Raw genomic sequence first — 25748 nt, 5'->3', positions numbered from 1 at the left:
GGCCATTATGGAGCAAAATCAGAAAACTGGAGTAAGACAAATGGCCTTGCAACAAGTTTCCTGCTGAGAGCAATGATAATTATCTTGCCAAGTCTACATATCCTCTTACTCAAGGCAGCCACTTTTAACTGAGCTCAGGCACAGGCTCAAGCTCCTTCTCAGGCAAGCTCTGTTGTTTCCTCAAGGGACTCGTGCTGAAATCAAGACTATTTACAAGTGGTTGCTCCCTTAAATTAAATGCTTGGTAGAAATGCTCCAGAATTTATGCTAGCAGTAAAAATACATCATCTGCTCCTAAATCATGTGAGTTAATCAAATTACATATTTGTAAGTGCATTAATTCAGGCATCACTGATGACAACATCTTTTCCACTGTTCGTCTATATCAGATAAAGTATCCCATCACTGTGATCATAAAGATGCTATTTGGAAAAATAACAACGTTTGAACAGAAAGAGCATGAACCACACCAGCAACACTGGCATGTTCAACATATGCAATGTTGGGAAAAGCCATAAATGCTAAGAAACATTACTGATATGCTGCTCATTTTACAGGAGTACTGTCCACTTCAGGGATCTATTTTAAGAGTATATTGAACACTAATGTTACACAAAATAATGAGCCACCCAAAACCACTGTTTCTGTTCTGGCTTCATGCAAAAGCAAGCCAAGCAATTTCTAGCTCCCCCTCTACAAAATATTTTCAAGTATGCTCAAAGTCACACACTCCAAAAATTGAAACTTTTAGAAAATGATAACATATACTGAAAACATGTTCTTTATCTGCATTTGTTTAAAAGAAACTTACGATGATACCAGAAGGTGAGCACCATCTAGTATTAAAAATCGGATCTGAAAGTTTTGCAAATAACTACTAATTGGAGTTTGAATTTATTTCCTCCCACTATATCCCATAGTGTGTTTGTAAACTAGAAACAAAATTAAAGTTTTTTCAATACAGCATGCAGAGATTGATTCATTTGTATTTTTAAGCAATATGTAATAAATCTGATGTCTCACTCAGCACTCTTCTTTCTTGCAGGTAATAACAAATGCTGCTCATTCATACTTTATGGCAACAGAATTAAAACTAAATACTAATATCAAGTACTTCTGAAGTGCTTTAGGATTCCTAAGTTTAACATGAATATGACAGATATAGTCAACAAGAAGCAGGAGAGAAACTAATGCCTATATTACTTTAACTCTGACAAAAATCCCAGTCTGCTTTCATCAAGGCCACATAGAAATCCGAATTTGTCTCCCTGGTGAGAACCTGCATTCTTAAACATGTAAATCAAAATACTAGTTTTAAACAGTCCATTAAGAGGCAACTTCCAGGAAAGCAGAAACCTCCAACTCAGCTTCTTTACTTGCAGAGGGAGGTTGCAATGCCTAATACTACTGATGGCGTTGGGTAGCTAACAGACCTGGCTACACCTACACAAAGGTTTTAATTTCCAGTCCAGTAAAGCCTTTTAGCACATGAACAATCCAACTAAAGGCAATGAAATTATCCATAAAGTTCACAGCAAGCATATGCTGAAGTGCTTGCTTGGTTCAGAAACTCCCAATGACTTGACACACTTAATAGTTATTTAATTACTTTTAAACCATTGAACTCATTCATAACTAAAATCTCATGGTTTTTCTTTATTTTCTATACGCAATTTGTACAAATATTAAACAAATGTGTTTTGTGAACTAATTCTCTCTTCTGTTTCCCTTCCCTCAGAAAAATCACTTCCATGTTATTGCTGAAGCAAATTAAATCCTGGGTGTCTGTTTTATTTATTAACTGCATGATAATAGCATGAGCATAATATATTTGTCAAAGCCCTTCTCTACTGAACTATAATTTCTGCTGTCAGCCTTTATGTTTGTATTCAAGATTCTAGTTGCCTTTGTTTCTTGAAACACACATAAGCATACATTTATATATTCTCCCAAAATATGTATAAATTCTATCTGTGAAGTGCTCCACAACACCCCCAACAAAGACTCATAACTACAGCAAACGCACTTAGTCATTCTCTGCAAGTTTTATATGAATTATTTGAGAGATATAAGAATTTTCAGAAAATGTCACAATAATAACTGTTTTCTCTTTTTACACCATAATTATGATTTGGAGCATTGCTTTTCTTACTTCACCCAAGCATACCAGAACTCATGAATAAAATATGACAACTTTGATAGCATCCATTGCTGTGGGTTCATCCGTAACAGCAAACGTGCTCGGGGTACTGAGAGATCCCTTTTGCTCCATAAGCCTTTGTTTCTGAAAATAAGCTTTTATGTAAATAGAACTGCCACATGTGTCCCCCTTTTTTGCCTTTCTTGCCCTTAGCAAGAACACCAGCAATAATGTTTACTCTTTTTTTGTTAATGACTACATTTTGAAACAACTAGGATGGCATAAAGCTAGAAAGGCAGAATATCCCAGCTGAAACCTGGTACTCACAAGACATCAAGAACCATTAAAAGCACAGCCAGCATCAGAGAACAAAAGGCTAACACAGAGGACATGACTTTCAAATGTGTCCACAACGTTATCATAGAAAAGAAAAAAAACTTGATTTTGTTCTGGCTTCATAACTAACTGTGATGCAGTAAACCCAAACAACTTCCACCATTTCCCTTGTAAGTTTACTGGACCCAACACAGACAGAATCCTCCTACCACAACTTGTCAGTAGATCTCTTAAAAGGATGCTTGAGATAAAGTGCCGTACATGAGCTTTCCAAATCATTGGCATTTACCAAATTATTTGACAAATATCATGTTTTAAGGCTGTGCTGCTTCATTTTCCAAACAGAATGATGAACATCCGTAGAGCCCTCCACAGCCCAAGAAAAATCATGACACAAACACAAGCCTCACTCTCCTCCCACACATCTTGGCTTTGTTAATTTCCCTAGTCCCCAATAACAGGCTTTAAAATTTCACCATTGTTACGCGCTATGAAACAAAGTGGAGATAGTGGAGCCAGGCAGGTCTACATGCCATCTGTAGATAGACTTTCACCATCATAGCAGCCTTTCATAGGGGGCCTACAAGGTTGCTGGAGAGGGACTCTTCATCAGGGACTGCAGCAGTAAGACAAGGGGTGATGGGTTAAAACTTAAACAAGGGAAGTTCAGGTTAGATATAAGGGAGAAGTTCCTCCCTGTGAGGGTGGTGAGGCACTGGAGCAGGTTGCCCAGAGAAGTGGTAAATGCTGTACCCCTGGCAGTGTTCAAGGCCAGGTTGGACAAGAGCCTCGGGTGACATAGTCTAGGGTGAGGCATCCCTACCCATGGCAGGGGGTTGGAACAAGATGATCTTGAGGTCCCTTCAAACCCAAACCATTCTATGATTCTATGATACTATACAAGCAATGAATATTTACCCTCCAAGACCCAGTTTTATATGTGTTGTGCTCTCAGAGCATCTTTGCTACCTTCCAGCTTACAAAACACTTAAAAAAAAAGGTAAAACAAAATATAAGAAAAAATGAAAAATAAAAGAACGGGAGACACAACACAGAACTAAGCTTTACAACACCAACTTGTCTGCTATAGGAGATGTCTGTTCCCACTGATGCCAAATGGAAAACTCACAGCTTTGGAGGGAGAAGTCACTCGTGTGTCCAAGGGGAGGATGGACTCAGGAAAATAACATGTGCCGCTGCAGTGTTTCTTAACTATTTATTTCTTATTTATAGCATAGAGGACCAGTTGGAAACTAAGCTTTAACTATGTAAGAAATGCTATCACACAAGGAGAGACAATAGGGGACAGAAAGACTGTACTCAGAAGCTTTTCAAAAGCCAAAACATCAGTGCTCAGCTACAGAATCTACTGCTCAAAACCATTGATTGACAGATCCCCGTTGTCAGAACTAGAGAACCAACTTTGCTCTTTTAGCAGGTAGGTAACCTATATAATTAAGGATTTAGTTGAACGTTTTAGTGGACCTCAGGTGCCAAAACCAATTTTTCTGTTTGCTCTATTAAAAAAAAAAAAAAAATAATAAAAAAAAAAAATCTCCTGTTGTGCATGCTGTACTATTGAATAGGCCACAAAAGGCAAGACAATCACATGCCATAATGCCATAAACCAGCACAGGGTAACATGATTACTTCACACCATTTACATGGTAAAAATGAAAAATTAAGAGGAAAAATTGCCCCCTTCATGTCCTTTATACAGCCACACTGCAGGTGGGAAGATTAATCTAGAATCTGGCATAGAAGAAGTAGGCTGAGGCCTCGAGTAGCATCTAATTCTTGATAGGTAGTTGAAGACAACAGGATTCTTCCACAGGAAATGGGCCATGCCTCCTTCGTGCATTAGGTCTGATTATATCTGCCTTTGTGTATTTGTAAAGGTAAAAAATCTTAAAACAAAAACCCACCACATCATTGTATGTGTTTAAATTTGTGTGACAGTAATTTCAAATAACACCATTTCCTTTCAAGCAGAAGATGCAACTCTGCTTCGAAGTAATGTAATCAAGTAGAAGAGGGTAAATATTCTTACCAAATGGATATTAACACATTTCTGTTCAAATTGGTTTAAAAACCAATTGGGATCAAAAACAACCATAATGGGCTACCTTGTTTCACTGCAAGAACTCAATTCTTCAGCATTGCTTTTCCCTCCCTCTACATTTTGAGTTTAACTCAGCAGTGCCAAGTAACACTCCCCTTCTGCTCTCTTTTACCCCAGCATCTTTCCAGTGACTCGGAACTGAAATATCAGGTGCAAGGACTTGCCTTGAACTTGGCCTGGATACTCCACTGAGGGGTACTCAGCATTGTTTGGCACAGCTCAGGTACCATATCTACCTCACCTCAGCCCCTCAGGGCTCTGAGCAGCACCTGCACCTGTCTAACTAGATGTTACAAAACTGTATCTTTTCTCCTGTTTAATACCCATTTACTAAATACGTAGCTGATAAAATCTGATTACGTGGAGTATGATACGACTTCAGAGTATAAGTTTGCCAAAAACTTGGCAGTGTTCAAGGCCAGGTTGGACAGGGCTTGGAGCAACCTGGTCTAGTGGAAGGTGTCCCTGCCTGTGGCAGGGGGTTGCAACTAAATGAGCTTTAAGCTCCCTTCCAACCCAAACCGGTCTGTGATTCTATGAAAAAGACATTTTTGTTGTATTTCTGTTCTGGTGAAATTACAAGAAGCTCAAACTGTTATTCTTACTTTTATCTAAACTGATTTACTTTCATTGTAAGCACCTAGATGTTCACGCAGTGTGCAATGCTACACTTACTAGCAGTATCAGAAACTAATTTCTGCATTCCCTTCACTGCCCACTGAAGAGCAGAGACCTTTTGTTTTCTTTCTGCTTATCTTCATTACAGGACTTCGTCAACAGGTTGCCAGAAGCATTCAAGGCTTTTAGCATACTACGGAAATACTGAAGTGCTTATCCCACTTCCCCTCTGTACTTATCACCCTGGCAATGAAGATAGACAAGTAGCACAATTACTGTCTCCCAGTAAAGCAAAAATAACTGCCAAGGACAGAGGCAATGTGTGCTCAGAATTCTTTCCTAATCATTACAGACATGACAGGAAACCCAAAAAATGTCAAGTAACAGAAGGCAGCATGACAACATTCAGCATGGGAAAAGTAGAAATTGGTCAGTGCCGTTTAATGTGACTAGGTTTCTATTTTAGCCAGCACTTACTTGCCTGGGGGGTAGGCGTGTTTGAAACAAGAGGATATGGAACAAGAAACTGCAAGGATTTACAAGTTATACCTTTATCTCACTAAATGTTACTCCTAGGCAGATTTCTAACATAATTCAAACATTAAGCAAGAGTGCAAACAGCCAACGCTGGATGGGTATATAAGTGTATTTAAAGAACTACGTCTGGGAACTGACAAAGTTAGCAGTAGTTTATGTATCATGAAAGCCTGAAAGCATTGTTCAATAATTATGTCTCAAGTGATCTTTAATTCCCTCCATCGAAGATGATTCATCTCATTCATCCCCTCCCAGCTCATTGTATTCCAACTCCACATAATTTCTCTGTTCTGAAAATTGTCATTTTTGCAAAGGAAAAAGAAAAAAAAAATTACTTAGCCTAATGATTTAATTGGAAAAAATTACAAAACACATTAAAACATTAGCCATGTTTAAAAAAAAAATATATAAATGCTAGGTTAGACAGATGTTAGGGTTCAAGTCTCACACGCAAACCTTGCTCAACCCCACAGGATGTGCATTCCAACCCCATTCTTAATACAGGATCATGAATCCACTTTCCAGAGGGTCCCTGTCTCAGGGCAAAAAGTAAAGAACAAAGAGCAAAACCTATTTACTTAACAAACAAGGATCTGAAGTTTTGTTTTATTTTTATTGTTCAAGGCTTACCTTGAACAGTATATCTACAGTACTCAAATCCTTCTCTGAAGACAGAACAGACCATGACTAAGGTAATTATTCCAGCACAGTATCCAAGACCTTAACAAATATTAATGAGTTCTTTTCACACCACTGTTCTCAGAGGAAAAGGCATTAGTACCTCAACTTCGCAAGTGAACAACGAATGCACAGCAAAATTTAAATTCTAAATCACTAAGAGGTTCTAAATCACTATTAAACCCCCCATATTATCCATGTTGTATCCTCCAAAACCACTTGTTAAGTATCAGCACACATCACAGATACTACATTACAGCATTACATACACAGATAGATTACAGCACTACCACTTCGGAACTTTCAGTTCATTATCGTCACTTCACTTGCCCAGTCCTTGCCCCTACATTTCCAGCTTTACTTCTCTCTCCTTTCCAGATTCCACAAAGCCCTGGGAAGGAAGTGGGGAAAGCAGGAGAAGCACTTGAGATCCCAAAAAGAGATCAAGACCTTGTTCTATGACCTGCTGATGGGCACAAGCTCAGAAACCATCCCTGTCACGGCAGGGGACTTGAACCTAGATGATCTAAGGTCCTTTCCAACCTTATCTATTCTATGACTCTATGATAAAGCACACTTTCCTCTGTCCTCTTGGGTGCAGCCAGCCCAGCTGTTGGCATCTTATTTTAACTTGACAAAGGGCTGAAAGCTCTGAGGGGACTCGCACCTCTCTAGGATGGTAGGCAGCCTCCACAGCTCCTAAGGGCCAGACTGGAACTTGTAAAAGCAGGGGAACATCCCAGGGGATGATTGTGGAAGGCTGGCAAAGATCCAGCTCTCCCAAGCCATGGGATGAGCTGTATTTCCCATCACCCCACAAACCCCGGTCATGGGGAAAGATTCACACTGGTTTGGTCCCCACCATCTCCACACAGCCACAGGTCATAAGCCACCACCAGGGCAAGCACAGGAGCACATCGTTGCCTTCAGAGCCAGCAAGCCCCAAAAGTGGATCAGTTTTGAGTAAACCATCAGTTCTGATGGTGAGAGGAGAATCTCAGAAGCGAGATCTCAGCAGAAGGAGAAAGGAAACAGCAACATTTTGCACTGAGGAAGCAACACCTGCAATGTTACCAGATGGGTTGCCCAGGGAAATTGTGAATGCTCCATCCCTGGCAGTTTCAAGGCCAGGCTGGACAGAGCCTTGGGTGACATGGTTTAGTGTGAAGTGTCCCTGCCCATGGCAGAGGGGTTGGAACTAAATGATCTTAAGGTCCTTTCCAACAGTAACTGTTCCATGATTCTATGATCAGGGTGAAAGGTGACCCTCAACTCAGCTGTAGATGCTATTTTGCCTACAGGTGCTATTTTTGCTTACAGATATAAAGGCTTTTGATGTGATGGCAGCTGCCTTTCCCTCCTGAGGTCCCAGGAACTCAGGACAGGTGCTCCACAGACATCAACAGGGTAAAACCCACCATGCCCCTGTGGAAACTAGTGCAGACCTGCACAAGAAGAAACAGGGAACAAAGCTCACTCTTCCCTTTAAACAAATGAAGCTCAATAAAGCACACAAGTTCAAAGAACTGGCAGAATTCCCATGGAGATAGACCCAAACTGTGTGGTGAAGCGCTGGCGCCGCTGTGAGGATAGGTGGGAGTTGCCCTATCCGGACACAACCGGTTCTGGTCACCCCACCTCAGGGCACTGCTGGCTCCTCTCCCTGCCTCCGAAGAGCCCATGCAGGCAGTGGGAAGTACCTGGTAAAACGAAGAAACAGATGTTTCTTTCCTTCCCCTCCCAACTCCAAAGCTGAAGTTTATCTCTCCCCCTCGCTGCAGACCTCCCTCCTGTCCACCCTAGGAAAGCAAAAATAACTGCCAAGCATGAGGCAACGTGTGCTCACCACGGCAAGGAACCAAAGTCCCTTCCAACCCAAACCATTCTAGGATTCTATGATCCCATAAAACCTCGGCCACAGCACACAGCTAACTGAGGCTCCGGTGAGATGTTCACACACAGATGAGGAAGGCAGCTGCCTACTCACCTGGCCTTTGAATTTACTGAGTGCACTTCATTGCTGAGGTACTGCCCCACACACATGGCCAGGACATAACAAGTGTACCCCAGCAACTGCACTCCTGATATAAAGGGTACATGCCCACTCCTGATAGCCAGGCCAACCTATGCAGTTCTCGTTATCCACCAATCTCAAAGCATACCAAAGCTGGCCAGCAATCAAACCCCTTCCACTCTGGCACCACAAAAGCTGCCTTTAAGGACTCCGAATCCTAGAGCAGGATCAGGAAAGACCTCTGCTCTCCAAGCACAGAATTAGCAAGTCAGGGAGGAAGGTGTCTGAAACGAAAAATTAGGCTCTATAACACACTGAGAGGAAACACTGACAGAGCGGGTTGTACTGCATCTGGAAGCTCAAGTGAGTCTGCTGGGAGGCACCTCTAACCCCCCCCCCCCACCCTTAGTACTGCAGCTTTGCTCTCTCTTTTGGCCTGAAGCAGGACGGCTCTTTTATTTCAGGAACTCAACAAGATTCACTCTTCTCTAACAAAAGCATTGCCTTTCTCTGTGCTTTAAGATGCCTGTTATTCTTTCACCTTTCCTGCTGGAGCTACGATTGAACAGAAAAGAACTCAGCAGTCCCCGGTACAAAGTGGGAAGAAGGAGAACGACTGAACTCTGTGCTGCAGGAGCTGCAGGGCCAGGTCTTTCTCTTATAAATCCAGTGGTTGTTTAATACACGTAAAGAAACAGTCAAGGAAGAAAGGACTACATATAGCTAGACTTTGAACTGTACTTGGTGGTTAATTTTACTTAGCACTTTACATAGTCTTATGTAGTACAAAGATCATTCGTAATTTAAAGACTTAGTTGAAAAATTCTGCCAGATTGCTAAGAAAGGGAACAGCAAAGCCTTAATAAACTTCTTGGGGAGACTGCTTTATAAGTAAAGGCTTTAAGCTTCTGTTAGCTCAAAAATAGATGTTGAGAAAAGAGGAATTAAAAAGAAATAGGCATAGCTGACAGGTTGTAAAAGGAATAAAATTTTACTTTGCCAGTGAGAACTGAGCACAGAACAAAAGTCAGACTGGTTAAGATAATCACATAACTTAACAGCTAGGCTAAAAATTGGGTTCAATCTACCTAGAAACAGGACAACCAGTTAGTCACCTCCTTCTGCCTTACTTATAATGAGAGTCTTTCTCTGCCACCAATCTCAAGATCCTGCTGAGGTTTCCACCTACAGGGTCAAAAGAAGCCCAGCTTCTCTGGTAACCGAAACATACAGCAGGACTGAGCTCCACCGCGGGGCCATGGCTCAGGGTTTCATTATAACCCTGTTCTAGGAATTTCAGTATCATTTTGTCATGTTCGTAAGATACTATTTACAGATGGTTTTCACTCAGTGTTTCTAAGATGTTATTGTAATGCATTAGATGGACAATTAATATTTTTCTTTGAAGTAGATTTCCCTCCCATCCACAGAACTGCTTCTTAGAATTCTCTGGACCCCTGGATGGAGGTAAGGAGATGTGGGGTCAGATACTTGGTTCTTGGGTACCCTGCTCCACAAGAGCACTCCACACAAGAATCTCCACTCACCTTCCTTCATCCCTTTTGTGCTAGAACAACCGTCCCAACACCAGGGCTTTTTTCCCCACTCTTGATTGTACAAATAAGTAAAAGACAAATAATCAAGACACCACAATGTCCAGGATCTTAAGAGTCAGACTTGTTTGCAGAATTGCCATTACGAGTTAGATATCTATATTTCATCTAATTCACTGTCAGCTCTTACATTGCTTTTTTGATTCCCTCATCCCCATTTCACAGAGAATGGAACTGAAACACACAAATAATGGAACTGATCAATCAAAAATCCAGCTGAAATACTCCAATAATCAAAGTCCAGGCTCAACAGGACCATTCAGATAACTACACTTAATTATAGGTTTCTATGCTTTCTGAATTAGGAACAAGTTTGCTTGCCCAAAGGCAACCCATATCTCTCAATTGCCATTTCAGTTCTATCATGCTGTCACATAGTTTGCAACAGAGCTGAATTTGTTCCTTTGCCTGTAAAGCCGCTCCACATAGAAATCTGAGTTTCAGCTGTTACTATCAATATTAATAGAAAATCAGAATACTCCACTGGCTTCACTGAGGTTGCCTTGGACTGAAATTGATAACTCTCCAAGGCAAAGAGCCCTACATTTGCTCCAGGATAAATCAAACCATGGCATCACCCCCCAGAAACTTCATACAGACAGTATGTTACTTACCATAATAATTGATAGTATCAATGATCCAGAAGCTAATTAAAAATAAGTTTCTCTTTCCTTTGCGCATGCCTAACCATCATTCCCCGTTTCTTCATTTGTTCTTTTTGCCTCTAAATGCAACCAAAAGAATGCCCAAAACTCATAAAGGTGTCTGTTTCAAAGAGTTTAATTCACAGAACAAGAGTCTCTTTTAGGAGAGCAATCCGTATTTTCACTACAACTGTACACGTAGCCATCTGGGGTAGGGAAAAATTACCATTTCTCTGCCTCAAAGATGTAGAGTTCCAGGGACACACAAAGAAACTCTCAGTTTGAACTGTTCTAGCAAAGCCATTTCAGGAAATACATCTTACAAGACAGAAAATGATCCACGGGGAACCTTTTGTAAGCTCAAAGCTCTGTTACATTGCTGTAAGGTCACAACCAAAGGCAGCAGGCAAAACCGACCCTAGGAAAACTGCACACACTAAAGAACATACTCACAAATTCTTCTAATTCCCTCAACTAAGAAATCCTCAGCAGTAGAAGCCTACGAGTGAAGAGGTCTTTTTGTGTGGCTCCGTGCTCAGCAATCAGCCTGCCAGGTGAAGCAGGTCCTCCCCTGCCCAGAGCCCCAAAGGCAACGCCAGAGCAGCATGACACAGCAAGGCACAGCATGCACTAGCTACTCCCAAACAGTAAGAACTAACGCAAAGCTTTGCTCAAAGGACCACATTTTGGAGACTGGAAGAGCTGGTCCAAGAGGATACAGTGATTTTGAAACTAAGCACTAACTTCCAGTCTTTTCTCTCCACAGGGGATGTCATGTATGCTGGGTTTTTTTACCAGTCTCTGTAGGAAGAGATTCTAACTTAGCCATAGCAGTTACCCATACGCTGACCTGAGTTCTGGATCAGTTTTACTGCAAAGGACGTGGAACACAACCAAACGGTAGCTCTAAAGTAAGTCACCTCTGTTAGTAAAAGGCAATGCATGCAACTGCCAACATACTGCTGACATTTAACAAATAACATACTAACAAGAAGGTGAGCAGCCAGTGGGGCTGCCTCAGACTTCTGTCCCATCTGATGGCAGCAGCAAAAGACCCCTCGCAGACCTCTCTCAGGATGGAGTAACAGACCAAAGGTCTTCAGTCTTCTCCCAGCCCAAGGGCTTAACTGAAGAGAAAAATTTTCCTGAGCTGTCTTCCAAGGTTTATGCCAGAGCTGTTATCTAAGCACAGGGATACATTACAAAATGTGTACATTAACAAAAAGAATTTACGTTCTGGTAGCTAAAAAAACTTTATTTACCTAATTACAGACTTTGAATTTATTCACTTAGTGCAGTGAATTTTTATTCATTGCTTCCCATGAACATCTGTCTTCCATATTTTCTGCTCATGTTAATTTTACAAGCCCTACCTTTTTTTACACCAGTTTTCTCTAAGTTTCTTTAAACTACAGGTGGGATTCTCCAAGGCAAAAAGAACACCTTCCCCATTAGGCTTTCAAAGGTACTTTCAGTATCAACAGTTTCAATCGGTGTCCTGAAAAACACTTCTCAGTCATCTTCCCTTCAGCTCTGACTACCAATGTGTGAAAACTTACCATGACAGCTCACCAGCGTGGCTACAATTAGCTGCATAGAATAGCAATTGGAGATACTAAAATGTTTTGAATCTGTTCAGCCACTGCAGTCCTTAGAGGAATGACTATATTTTAATACTGTTTGTCCATAATACACAAACTTGGAGTCAGTTTTTTTTGGAGAAAAAAAAAAAAATACAAACAATTGGTAACTTTAGATTAATAAATTAATGTCTTCTGGACATTAATCTGGAAATCAGTGAAAATTATGCCTCATTGTACCATAAAAGATTGGAAATATGACTAACAAATCTGAGGTCTCTAGAATTATCTCTGCTCTGGCTCCTAAACGGGCCTTGGCCAGGTAAAGAATGAGCTAAGATTATAGATCAGCTTCTTTTACAACTTGCAATTAAGTCAGTTAGCACTGCAGATCCAGAACGAAAGCTAAATGAGATCACAATTGTCTGCCTCTAAAAATGGCTACAGAGGAGAGACAGCAAAAAAGTGAGACACTAACACACACACTGCAACACAGAGTAATCTGGACTTTACAGATTAAGTCCATGGTAAAACTTATTAATTCATCAAAAATTCAAGTAATTGAAATCCATCACAAATTTCACTCACTAAAAATAAAGACACCACATTTTAAAACACCTCACAAGCATTATCTTAGAATATTGAATAAAACCCACCACAATTCTAAGTGACGTATTCCATACCTGATACACAGCTTGGGGAGTTAAATGCAATCCTGTTCTATTTTGCCACTCTAACAGTTTGCAGCAAGTTGATGAAAGCCTTGCTACATCTTACTAATCAGTTTCAACACATTAAGTGTTTTCTTGTAGCTACACAGTTCCAGCTCTCTGTGTCTCTGCATGTGTACAATCACAGAGAGAAAATGCATACACCGAATCCATGCCTTAGAACTGCTTTGACTTACCTAGTTAGAAATAAATACCGAGAGTGTTAAAATCCTACACAAAAACAGTTCCCTAAAGATCTCTAACTGCAGCTACCTGAGAGCACACTAAAATTAATGCCATAGGTATTTCAGGAAAGTAATAAGGGCTATCTTGAAATAAAAAATATAAAAGCAAAAGAAAGCAACAGTTAAGTCAGACCTCCATTACAGGGAATCAGTCTAGGCATCAAAGCTCTTATGAGCTCATGCAGACAGAAGTTAGATAAGAGAACTGAGGATGTTTGTCTTACCTTGGAATAAAAATGCCTTGCTGGCATTGTGTAGTCCTGACACTTGTGTTACCCCAAGGGTTGTATTCACAAGATCCAGTTCTGTGATGATATCAATTTGTAAGTCAGGATCCATTCCAAATCCTACAGCTGTTGGAGGCAGACAGAGGGCGGGAGAGAGGGAAGGAAGGGAGGGAGAGTGTTAGATCAATTTTTATTTCAAATCAGGTAATGAAAAGAACGGAGAAGAATATCTAGTGCAGTGCAGACATTTATAATACCTTTACATTCACACACACTGTATACAATAATTACTTATAAGACAGTAACTCTGCTGCAGGAAAGAGAAGATTTTCTTCTCCAATTCTTTTAATGAAACTATTTCCTCTCCCTAGATTTCACTACACACAAGTTGAAATATTCTAAAACTGTAACACTAATTCAGTACCTTCATAAGGCTAAAGAGCAATAAATAAATAAAAGCATAACCACCTAGGCAAAAAGATGAAAGAGATTTGCAGCATTCATCTATTGGCCACACTATTTCCAGGGAGACGTGAGGATGGAAGATTTCTCTCACATCTCATAGCTTGCTGTGACTAACAGATCAGGCCCTATAGCTCATAGGCTAAACGTAATCTGTCTTCCCAACTGGGCCAAATGACCCTGGAGAAGATATGGCAGCAGGGCAAAGGATGCCACCCTGTAATCCAAGAGCCCCAGGTGACTCCCAGAACTGTTGGGTATTGCTTGGGAAGCGCACCTCTGTATTTCAGCACAGCCGGTGCCAGTGAAATGTGACAAAGCCTACCTATAAATAGCAGACATTCCTTTACCTCCTCATCTGCAGAAGCACAAATCTAAACCTTAGAAATGGCTTATACACAGGCGACACTCCCTCAACTAGCAGGGACCTGAGGGGATTCATGCCCCCAAGTAGTTTGAAGTTGCTATGTTCAAAAGCTCAGGGCAACTTGATTGTTATGGTGCACCAAGTTCATTAAACAGACCTTTTTCTAAAGATAGCAAGAAGCCAGCTTGACCACGGTGTCGCTCTCCACATAGCAATAAGTGTGACATGAGATCTGTGCCTGACACATAGGTCTAATGTCTCATGCAGGATCCAAGCACTTCCTTAATGAAATTTTTCAATAACATCTTTAGTATAGTGGAACAGGCTCCAGGAAAATCCTGATGCAGCTGAAGTCAATGGTAAAAGTCCTACTGACTTCTATCGAGCAACAGCATTACCTGTAAAGCACATCCAGACTGATTTCCACAGAGTGGACTTCATGTTCAGGCCTAAATTGATTCATTTGTAATTCTCTTTGAAGGAGTCTAAGAAATTACTGAGGTGTGCAGAACGAGCAAGTTAAGTATCTACTCATAAGCCATATGTACCACAGCACTTTCTCCTTTCCTTTACTCAAGAATTAAAACTTGCTGGAACATCGTGTTGTGCTAATGCAGAGGATTCTACTACTCAAGGGGCAGAGTAGAAAGCTTTAGTAGTAGCTTTAGAAGGTCTCTAGCAACCTTACTCTACAAGGAAAATAAAGATCTAGAGGCATCTGGCAGAACTGAAGCTCCAAGACTGCCAACATACCCAAGTGAGTACATACGCAGTGCTTTCATAAGGATGTGGGTATAAGTACCTTATTGTAGGAAGTTTAAAGTAGGTAATATGAACCCAGATAAACTTTTCCAGAGGTAAAAACTTGCCAGATAATCAGCAACATCATCGGGCTTTAATACTATCTTTGACTTCACCAACCCTAGATGCTCAGGCACTGAAGGCCCACAACTGACACTTCGGACAACACCTTCCCCTTTTGGAATAAGCACTGGCATCAGAAACAGCCAGCCAGCTCTTCTGGTCCCAAACCACTTGCATGTAGTCAAGATTTACTGAAGAAACAGCCAACATTTACCAGTGACTGCTTTCCTTCAGTGTACCTGTCTCTGGTTACCAGGAGAGAACTTATCAACCCATCTATTCCCAACCTACAGCAACTCTTGCAGTGCAAGGGCTGCAACCTACAAACTCCTGACACAAACACATACATAAATACAGAGGGTGGCCTTTCTGGAAAAAAAAAAAAAAAAAAAAAAAAGGCATTAAAGCAAATATTGTTTTAGAAGAAAAACTGAAGGACTTATTATTTCTTCTAAGGGTCTCATTCAGAAGAAAAGCAGCACACTGTAAATTGTGTGAACTTACCTATTGGGAAAGAAAGTGCCTGCTGTCCCTGCCAAGAACAGAATATGCTGCTCCTCCTTTGAAAGGGGTTGGATATATTAAGATCAGCAAAAAACCTCCTAATACGAAGGGAAGTCGAGTAGGCACTAAAACTTGCTCAACAGAAAGGACAAACTATGTCCGGGAAGACAAATCTTGACCTCATTAAAGCCAATGAAAGCTCTGCCACAAGCATCTAGAGGGTGAGGACAGAAACCACATCTAGCAAGTATGGTCAACCCCATAAATCACAGTAACTCCTTTGCTCTATTAAAGCTTTTTATTCCAGCCTGAATACCTAAGGCTCGACAAGTATAGATCACTGTAGCTCCACAGGCTTCGATTTATACCGGTGAAGAATCTTGGGTGCCAACTTTAGTGTGCGCCCTTCCAGTTTTTAAAATGCTCTCAAAAGCTAAGACTATTTCTAATGCCACAGCAGCTATTTAGCAAGAGCCTACACTGCTTTAAATACCTAGTCATTTTCCTGTGCTGGCTCTTCAAATTGCAGCAGGCACTCAAAAGCCTAGTTAATAATTAATAGACAACAAATCAGCATCTTCAGTATGATAACCAAGTCTCATTTTGCCCTGCAGTCTCCCACAATCTATCAGAAAGATACTACAGGCACGTCAGCCACACTTGCATCTCGTTATTTTATGCTGCCTCTCTTCAGCGGAACAAGAAGCTGGCAAGACCGTTTCTTTCTGACGTAAAAATTAATTATCAACCCGTCTGCTCTCACTGGAGAGCTGTACAAGGCCTGGTCCCAATCCTGATGGGTACAGCTTTCAATTCCTATTTAAAGTAATTGGGCTGTTTCTCTTAAATCAGCGGCTTACACAAGCAGAAGTCCCAACTAATTCAGTCAGGTGGGCGGGAGCAGAAATCATCTCAGGACTTGGTGGATTTGGCCCAACCTGAACTGAAGACACCACAGTAGATTTAGAGAATTAAGCCATATGATTATGAATGATGTCACCAGGAAATCCCTAAAGGAAATTAATTCTTCCTTACAGCTCCAACAGCTTGTATGCTCTGCTTGCGCCTTTATCACCTCCACTCAAGCACCAGCAATCGTGCCACGCTCCATCTAGCTAATGTGGAGTCATGCAATGTATGCAGCGCATTTATCATTTCCTCAACATGTGAAACAAGCTCTTTAGGGGTGGAAAAACTTTAGGCAAAAGCACACTCCATACAAGCAAGTCACCCACATGTACCCATCAATGCGGTGAAGAGCAAACTCTCTCTAGGAGAGGCATTTTGCTATTTCCCCTCACAACTTCAGCGGCAATTGTTGCACATAAAGAACTTTCAGATTGATATCGCAATTCCAAGAAGGGGAGTTTCAGGTCCTACTGACCATTCCAAAAGCTTGTGTGTGTTACTGGTAGCAACACCACTGCAAAAGGGACAGGCGGTATATTCTTCCACCTATTTTTATGATGCACCTCTCCAGATCTGTAGATTCTGATGAGATAATAATTGCCACAAGTATAATTGTAATTTAAAAACACGGATTCCTTGGTGCTTCTGATAACCGTTTGGGGTAATCTCCTCGAGAACAGATACAAGCACCATCGAGAAACGTTGCCCTCACGACCTCCGACCGAGGAAGCGCGGTCCAAGTGGCAAAGGGAAGGAGAACAAAGCCTCCCAAAAGGAACAAAAAAGGGTGCTTGGGTCGCGCAGTGCTGTCGGAATAACGCGGCAGGCACAGCACCGGCAGGCACACCGCGCCGCCCGCCTGGAACGTGGGTTCCCACGGTACCCGTGACCCGGTATCCCGTTCCCCCGGTACCGCGCACCCCGGCCTCTTTCAGAAAACTTTGCCCCACCTGCCCTACCGCATCCGCGGAGAGGCGGCCCCCCAGGGGCTTCCCGCTGGGGACAAGCCGCGCTGCGCGCCGCGGAGACCCGCGCAGGGAGGGATGCCCGACCCCGCCGCGGCGGCAGCCGGCAGAGCCGGGGCCACTCCCGATGCCGCTCCCGGTCCCCGGAGGGGCGCAGCCCGCCGCCGGCCCCCCGCAAAGTTCCTGCACGCCGAGGCCCCGCTCTCTGGAGAGGCGGCAGGAGCGGCCGCCGGCCCCGCAGCCCCGGCCCCTCACCTGCCCCGGCGGCGGCCGCACACGCCCAGAGGAGCAGGAGGAGACCCATCGGCCCGGCGCGGGCGTCAGCGCCCGCCTCTCCCTCCCTCCCGGTGGCTGCAGCGGAGCCGCACCGAGCCCAGCGCAGCCTCCGATGTGCGGAGCGACTTCGGCAGCAGCGGCTGCGGCTCCGCCCGCTGCCCAGGCGCGGCCCCGACCCCCCCGCAGGGGGGGGTCCCCGCCCGCCCCCCGCCGTGACGCGCGGGGCCCCCCCCAGGCCTCGCCAGCGCCGCCGCACGGCCATGGCCTCGGGTAGGCCGAGGGAACGGGGTGAGCCCCCGCCGGCCCTTCGCCCAGCTCCTCAAGCGGCTCGTTTCCCACGAAAGACGAAATTCCCCGCTGCGCCGGGCAGTGCACTTGTGCCACCGCTTCCTCCTCGCTCCCGGCTTGGAAATAGTAAGAATCAACCGTTATTAACTATTTAGTCTTAGTAATAATTCATGCCCAGTGTGAATAAACAAGTTCTGAGATTGAGTATGGAAATCCACTGAGTGATAGGCTTTAAAGCACAGCTTCAAACACATCTTGAGCAACCTCATGGATGAAGAATGCCTGAATCATTCCCAACTTTGTTCTTCTGTTGATCAGAAAAGTCCCAAGAGCCCCCAGGTGCTGCCAAAATAACATAAGCATCTGAGTAGTAAAGTCCTCTGACTGGAGCTGGTCTCACAGATGGGAGTCTTCCCACAGTCCAGCTCAGTACCCAAATGATCACTCACTGAGAGAGCAATTGTCATTGTAAAAGCAGTTTCAGCTGCTCGCATTGGAAAAGGAGAGGACAAATGGATGGAAAACAAAAAGTCATGTTCTCCCAGCCAACGCTATTCTTAGACCTCCTTTAATGGCAGCAATTTAGCTTCCTCTATCACCAAAAAATCTGATACTCTGATATGATCTTGTTGAAAGTATAAATAGCCGAAAGACTTGACATTCAGATAAGAATTAATACTGTGTTCCTGAACATTCACAGCAATTAAAAAAAAAATACAGCACTTGCAAGAGTGAAGCATGACTTCTGGCAAGCAAGCTGGATTTCAGCTTAGATAATATTCCTGTGAAAGGCTGTTCTTGCACTCTCGGTTGGACACTGAATGCTTCCTGATTTTGACCTAAATTATTGTGATGTTGCTAACTGCGTGGTGTTAAACTGTTAGTCCTGTCAGCCACAAAGCTTGTGGCATTTTGTGGTTTGATGAAGTATTTTTGCCTAGGCCCAGTATTTCTCAGAGTGGTTGTCAGGTTGGTTGTGTGCCTTGGATAAAAGGTAATTAAAAGCACCATTACTCACAGCATAGCTGAACATGAGGACTCAGTTGCCAGCTAAACAGCAAATGCTGAAAGAAGAGGGAAAAAAGCCCTCGTACCTCGTAGATAAAAAAACCCTTGTAGCTCATGAGGTAAAATAACTCCTCAATTCACAAATAAGGCTCGTATCCTGCAAAAGCCTGGCTCCAAAGGGATACTGCCAATCCACACAGGCAAAGTTTATTCTGCAGCCAGTAAAGAGAAAGAATTAACAGCAGCACGTATCATACAATCACAGACTGGTTTGGGTTGGAAGTGACCTTAAAGCTCATCCAGTTCCAACCCCCTGCCATGGGCAGGGACACCTTCCACTAGACCAGGTTGTTCCAAGCCCTGTCCAACCTGGCCTTCAACACTGCCAGGGATGGGGCAGCCACAGCTTCTCTGGGCAACCTGTACCAGCACCTCATTACCCTCACAGGGAAGAACTTCTGCCTAAGATCTCATCTCAGTCTCCCCTCTGTCAGGTTAAAGCCATTCCCTCTTGTCCTGTCACTACTTAAACTAAATACAAAGAAAAAGAGTAGATGTAAAAGAGGTGGGAATACAATATGCCATATTTACCAACTAATAAATAGTTGTAAAGGACTATATAATCAGTCCGAAACGCTGAAAGTATCCACATCATGTTTATAATTACATAAATAACTAACAAATGCAGTAGAATGAGGCCTTACCAAGAGAAATAATTTGTCTACTTCTGTACTCAGCCATGGAGCAATACCTACCATTTTGGGGTTGTTTTTTTTAAGTTCCCCAACACACACTTAGCTTATGCTTGAAGACTGCAAAGTCTAAATTCAACTTTACAACCAATTAATCTATTAGGTTGGTATAAGACGTGTTCTTCACAGTCTACATTCCAACCATAGAAATTTCAGTACCTAAAAGAATCATGAAAGTATTGAATGGTTGGGGTGGAAGGGACTTTAATGCTCATCAAGTTCCAATCCCCTGCCGTGGGCAGGGACACCTTCCACTAGACCAGGTTGCTCCAAGTCCCATCCAAGCTGGCCTTGAACACTGCGAGGGATGGGGCAGTAAAACTGTGTCACACTACACACATCTGCAATAGATGTGCCTATCTTCGAGCCAGTTAAGTGACATACATTGCTTTAAAGTGTGGCTTGGTTGAATCCATACAACCCAGTTAAAAAGACATGGGGTTTTCATCTGTTCCCATGAGTTTTAAAGATTTAAAGCAGTAGTGCTTAATGGTGACAGTAAAGAACTGTCTCTTACTCCCCAAATCAATGTGTTGTATCATGGACTCACACTGGTAGACTCTGGAGATCTGAAATTCCATGTGCCTCAGTTTTTCCTCCTGAAAAAGGGACTAATGACACTTACCTGCCTCTCAGGACGCTTACAATGCTTGCTGATAAATTCAGACTTCTCCAAGATGAAATCTGCCTTATGTGTGCAAAGAGCTCCTGTAGTCTGTAGGTCCTGCCACTTCCATCATCTGCACACAGACCTCTCACAAACGCACACTTACAGACAGAACAACGTACATTTTTTTTTTTTTTTTTTTTGATGGGGGGTGGAACTGATTACCAGAACTCCTGAAAAAAAGTCCTGCCACATCACTATTGAGCTGTCTTCAGGATTAGACCCTCTCCTGGAATTACTGTCATGGTCTTGGCACCATGCTCGTATCTCTTGTATTGCCACATTTGATGCCACATTGTGATCAGACACTGCACTTCCAATATCTGGGAAAAGCCTGACAAAAGCTCATCTCTGCCAACAGTGAAGCAGGTAGGAAGAGTACCAATTCCACAGGAGGCTGCTGGGAAGGGAAGAACCTGCTTCCCTATTGGTATTTTGGCACATTGCCCTCACCCCACTGCAGGAATTCAGCTTTGAACAAGATACAAGAACACCAGGTATCTTTACACTTTCGTCCTTCACTTGCTCTTCCCTTACACCTCTCATTTGCATCTCCACCAGATATGAACCTCTTGTTTTCAGCAACCTGGGATATTGAATTGATAGGATAAGAAGGATTTAAGGAAATCCAGTTAGTCCCCTGATAGTCAATCAATTATTCCACAAGCTACAGAGCACTCAAACGGTTAAGAACCCAACCATTTAATTGATACTCACTTCTGCAGCTGTGCAACATCTCCATTTCCCAAGAGGGCTGTTGCCAGTTGCTGCTTAGGGTTTCTAACAATCAAATGGATCAATTCTGCAGATACCTTAAGGCTGTGTGTTAAGTAAGAATGATGTTTGTGGTGTGTAGTGGGTGGGGAAGGAGGTGGTAGAAAAAGAGACAGTTCATTCACCAGGAAAATGTCAATGTATTTTCTGTTTTAAACACTGGACATTTATTTAGAGTCTTTAGAGCCCATACATTATAGAATAATTTTCATTTAATCACATTCAAATATAATAGGCAAATATACAATACAATAAATTGCATTTGTACACATAAATACAAAATCTGAGGTAGGGCCTCAAGAATAATGATTTCTGAAATTAAGAACATACAGCATTATAATATGCACTACATGAGATATATATGATGCATCCTTTGTAACATAATGTATCTCCTCCACATATAGCTAATGAAAAAATTATAATGACCTGGTTAGGGTACAAATCTTTATCCATAGGCAGCAGTACCCCACAGAATGCCTGTAAATATATATATATTTATATATGACATTACGCAAGTAATTAAGATTTAACCCATCAGTGATGGGTCCGTCATAAAGTGCCATAGGACACAGGGCGCAAATTCTCAGCTGGTGTGAACTGTCACAGCCCCAAACAAAGCTGTGACAGTTTATACCAGCTAAGCATCTACCTTACAAGGTAATTCTACATAATATAAATGACAGATAACAGCAGGTTTTAGTTGATCAACAGTTTTCCTTAACAATGGAAGATAGCTATAAGGCAAATGGTTACCTGAAGATGTATTTAAATATTATGGACAAATAATAATATCGTAAGCAATAAGGTCCAGCCCAGTTCTCACACCATGTTAAGCCCATCAGGAAAACCTTCTCTCTTTGGCTGCCTGAGGGTAACAAAGGCAGAAACCCCCAATGCCCCTATCCTCCCCTCCTTGAGCTGTCAACCTGAGTCCCTTGGGAATATCAAGTTCTGACCACTTTACAGTGGATACCATTTAACTACAAAGGAAGAAACAAATGTCTCTTACAACAGCATTACTTAGCAAAGCAGAGAAGCTGAGAAGCTTTCTGGGATGCTGCTTGCTAAAGCTCTGCAAACCCACAATCCCTACAAAAGTCTGTCTCTGATTGCAAGAAGTGGACCTGCAGAATAAGAAACCAATAGGAAACCAACGTCTGCCAGAAACAAGCAGCTGCTTTAACACAGACAAGAAATCATATTATCCATACAACTGTACATATATTCAAAAAGGCCAAAGGTATTTAAAATAAACCAGGCATTGGAATTTTATTGTAAAAGAAAACCACACAGTGCATCAAAAGCAATGATCTTCAGCGCCGAGGCACATCTAACGTGGTCGTTGGAGCAGAACCTAAGCAAAAGGCTACTTCAACCCAATTGAAACATCATATAAAGACAATCCAAGTCTTTATCAATTAAAGGTCATTTTGTTAAACCCTTCTTTTTGGAAACAAAGTGCTGCCACATCTAGCTGAAACACAGGTTGTGAACATTGCATATTAAAAACACTAGGAAGACCCCAAATAATTTGAAGATGGCAAGCATTTGCATTAGGTATAATCTTTAATGCATACAATAATGCATTTCAGCTCATTCAGAAATTCAATTTAATTTCAAAGAAAAAATATGCAACATAATTTCACCAAATTTGAACATTTTTAAATCACAAGATAGATCTGCAAGTACGTACATCACATTCTTTACTAATATGGCTTTTTCCCCTTTTTTTTTTTTTTTTTTTAATCTTTACTGGTATTTAATTAGTTACTAAAATTTAGTTTTAGAAAATCATCGAAGTACATGCAAGCTTTTCCTAGGTCATGGTAAATGAAGTGCATTCCAAACTTCAAGGTTACTTCTCATTTAAAGAAGACGCTGCTGGTTACTTTAATCTCAACATTCAGATTTGGCTAGTAAAATACTTCTCAAAAAAAGTCTAATGTAAAAAAAAACCCCTGCTTTAATCATACAGCAAAAACTTCATACCTTCAGTGATTTTTAGATGCATTTGTGCCTCCTCTCCAAAGGTTTTTGCAAGCTTAGGAATGGAGGTCAAAGCTGAATACAAATATCAGCTAGAACAAAATCACTATTGCTTGTTTTGAGAGTTTCAAAATCAAGCCTAATCCTGTGCTAATGACTTAGCAGGCACAGGAACAACATCTAAATTAAAAGCAAGCAGATTAATTACATAAATCATGGAAAGCAATTTGATTTTTCATATGCGTTCTGGTTTGGTAATCCAAGCCAAATAGAAGGTATCATAACCTAGCAGTATTCCTTCAGAACATATCTCTTTTGTGCTCAAGATAGACAGTAACTGACATCCTTACACTGAGGTAATTTTATTGCAGTTAGTTAATCGCAGTTCCAATGCATGTCCTGAGACAAGTTAGTAAGTGAAAGGATTCAGAACTGTTAAGCCATTTGAGAGTGTTTTCTCTTTTTAAAAAAAAAAAAAAGGAACAGACCTAAGTTTGTCTTTTTTTTTCAATCACAGTAGTAGTGAAGAAAAACTGGCCTGAACTCTTAAAATCAAACCAAGATGCTAGGTAATATTTGTAAAGAGAAGCCTAAAGCTATTTATCCTGACAAAAATACCAAATTCTCACTAAAGGTGCTGACGTAGGTCCCCTTCTTCAACCAGAGGGGGCCCCTCAGCACTATGTAGACATGGGAGCCAAATTTCCAGCTCGCCTTTATGGACCTTCTACACCAAACAGAACATGGCTTCTCATACCTGCCTCTGCTAGGAAAATAAAAGCCAGGATTAACAACAACAAGCCCATCATTAAAACAGCAGGCGAAGCACAATTAAGGCAGAGAAGCTCACAGAAAGGTCCACTCTTTCTGCCGTGTGAGACAGGGACCAACAGAGCCCATGGAGTGGAGATTCAGGGCCAGCCCACGATGTTGCAAAATCTGCCCTCGCTTCGCTTGTCCTGCGTGAGGATTAAAGGTCTCCAGCAGTGCCTAGAACTGGCAACGCTAATGCCCCGTGAAAAAGGAAGTTCAGCAAAATGATTAATATATTTAATATACATATATATATGCACACACAGAGAGAAAAGAAGTTAACAATTTGTGGAAGTGTAACGTTAAGTTTTAGGTTTTGTTTTCTTCAACAGGATGAAACAACACATCTACTGATCTATGGACACACATGAACCGAAGATTTACCTGAGACCCTGTAATATGAAGACAGACAAACAAAAGAAGGGTATAGAAATAGTCCCCTGAAAGAACATTTACTGGCTACTACAGTAGTGTGTGTGGGGAGGGAAAAAAACAGCTAAACTACTCTAAGCTCACCATCTCTACACTGATATTTATATAGACATAAAACATCACTAGTACACACTACATGAACACTGATCACTGTTAAAAAATATCATATACGTATGTATAGGATATAACAAGATAGTTAAAGGTTACAAGATTTGTCAATTATCGAAGATATATTTTTCTCCCTCATTCTAATGCACTGACGATAAACTGGGCTAATGTTCTATTCAGGTAAATCAACTTACTTTTAAAAAGCTCTATTTTTACTCTGCCCAATAGGTAACATAATTATTGAAGTCTAGCATTCATATCACCACTTATATGTGATTTCTAAAATGTCATGTTTCAGAATGTCCTATTGCTATGCAGTGTTACAACAGCCATCTACTAAGTTGTCCTGTCCCCCCTGCCCTTCCGTTTTGGATATCTAATGATGCATCTGTATGGATGACTGCAGTGGCTAATTGTTGTGGGGTTTGGTGGGGGTTATTTAATGAAAATGTTTTAAATGCAAACAAAAGGAGGAAAAAAAAAAAAACAAAAAAAAAACACTCCACGCACACACACACACACAAAAAAAAACAACCCACAAAAACCCAAAACTAACCCCTATGTACACTTCAGAGACTACTGCTTTGAAAATTTACGTGCTATATATATAATATATAGGCAAGTGGGGTTTCTGCTATTTCCCCATTGGTTGAAAGAGAAGAATACATTATCTAAAGTTTATGTAAAGAGGTTTAGAAGAGAATGAATGGGGAGTCACAAAGTTGAACAGCACATCTAACTTCTAATAACTGTTGTCAGGTGGTAACTAGACTACACTTACCACGGTAAGAATACAAAGTTAGGCACAAATTATATGATGGCTTCTTGAGGAGATACTGTAAACAAAAGCAGAGAAACAAGGGAAACTACCTTCAGAAGAGTGAAGTGAGTAAAACACAGTTGCTGTTAGTGTGGAGTAAGGTTTTTGACTCTTTGTATAACTGAGGCATTTTTAACTGAAATGACAGATATCAAATTACCAGAAAAAACATACAACAGTTCTTTAAACAGTGATGCCTATACATACACCTCAGTCTGGCACCATTTCCAAACCACTTCTGACTGAAATGCAATTTAGTCCCAGTCTCAAATCATGAGTTCTTGAAATT

The 25748-nt window shown here is 41.6% G+C and overlaps 1 protein-coding gene across 1 annotated transcript in view; it reads right to left on the bottom strand.

The window, feature by feature from the left end:
• Positions 1 to 17839, bottom strand: part of NELL1 (neural EGFL like 1) — a gene marked incomplete at both ends in the record, with an annotated part of 311518 nt that extends 293679 nt beyond the window's left edge. The window contains 2 exons of the mRNA XM_080619121.1: positions 13462 to 13590; positions 17791 to 17839. Of these exons, the coding sequence (XP_080475247.1) occupies positions 13462 to 13590; positions 17791 to 17839 (178 nt within the window). The remainder of the gene's footprint in view (positions 1 to 13461; positions 13591 to 17790) is intronic.
• Between the last annotated feature and the right edge of the window lie 7909 nt (positions 17840 to 25748).

This window comes from Psittacula echo, assembly GCF_963264785.1.
Source record: "Psittacula echo genome assembly, chromosome: 5".
In the NCBI taxonomy this organism is placed as follows: Eukaryota; Metazoa; Chordata; class Aves; order Psittaciformes; family Psittacidae; genus Psittacula; species Psittacula echo.
Note: the sequence above shows the minus strand (reverse complement) of the source record. Positions and strands in the feature narration are given on the sequence as shown.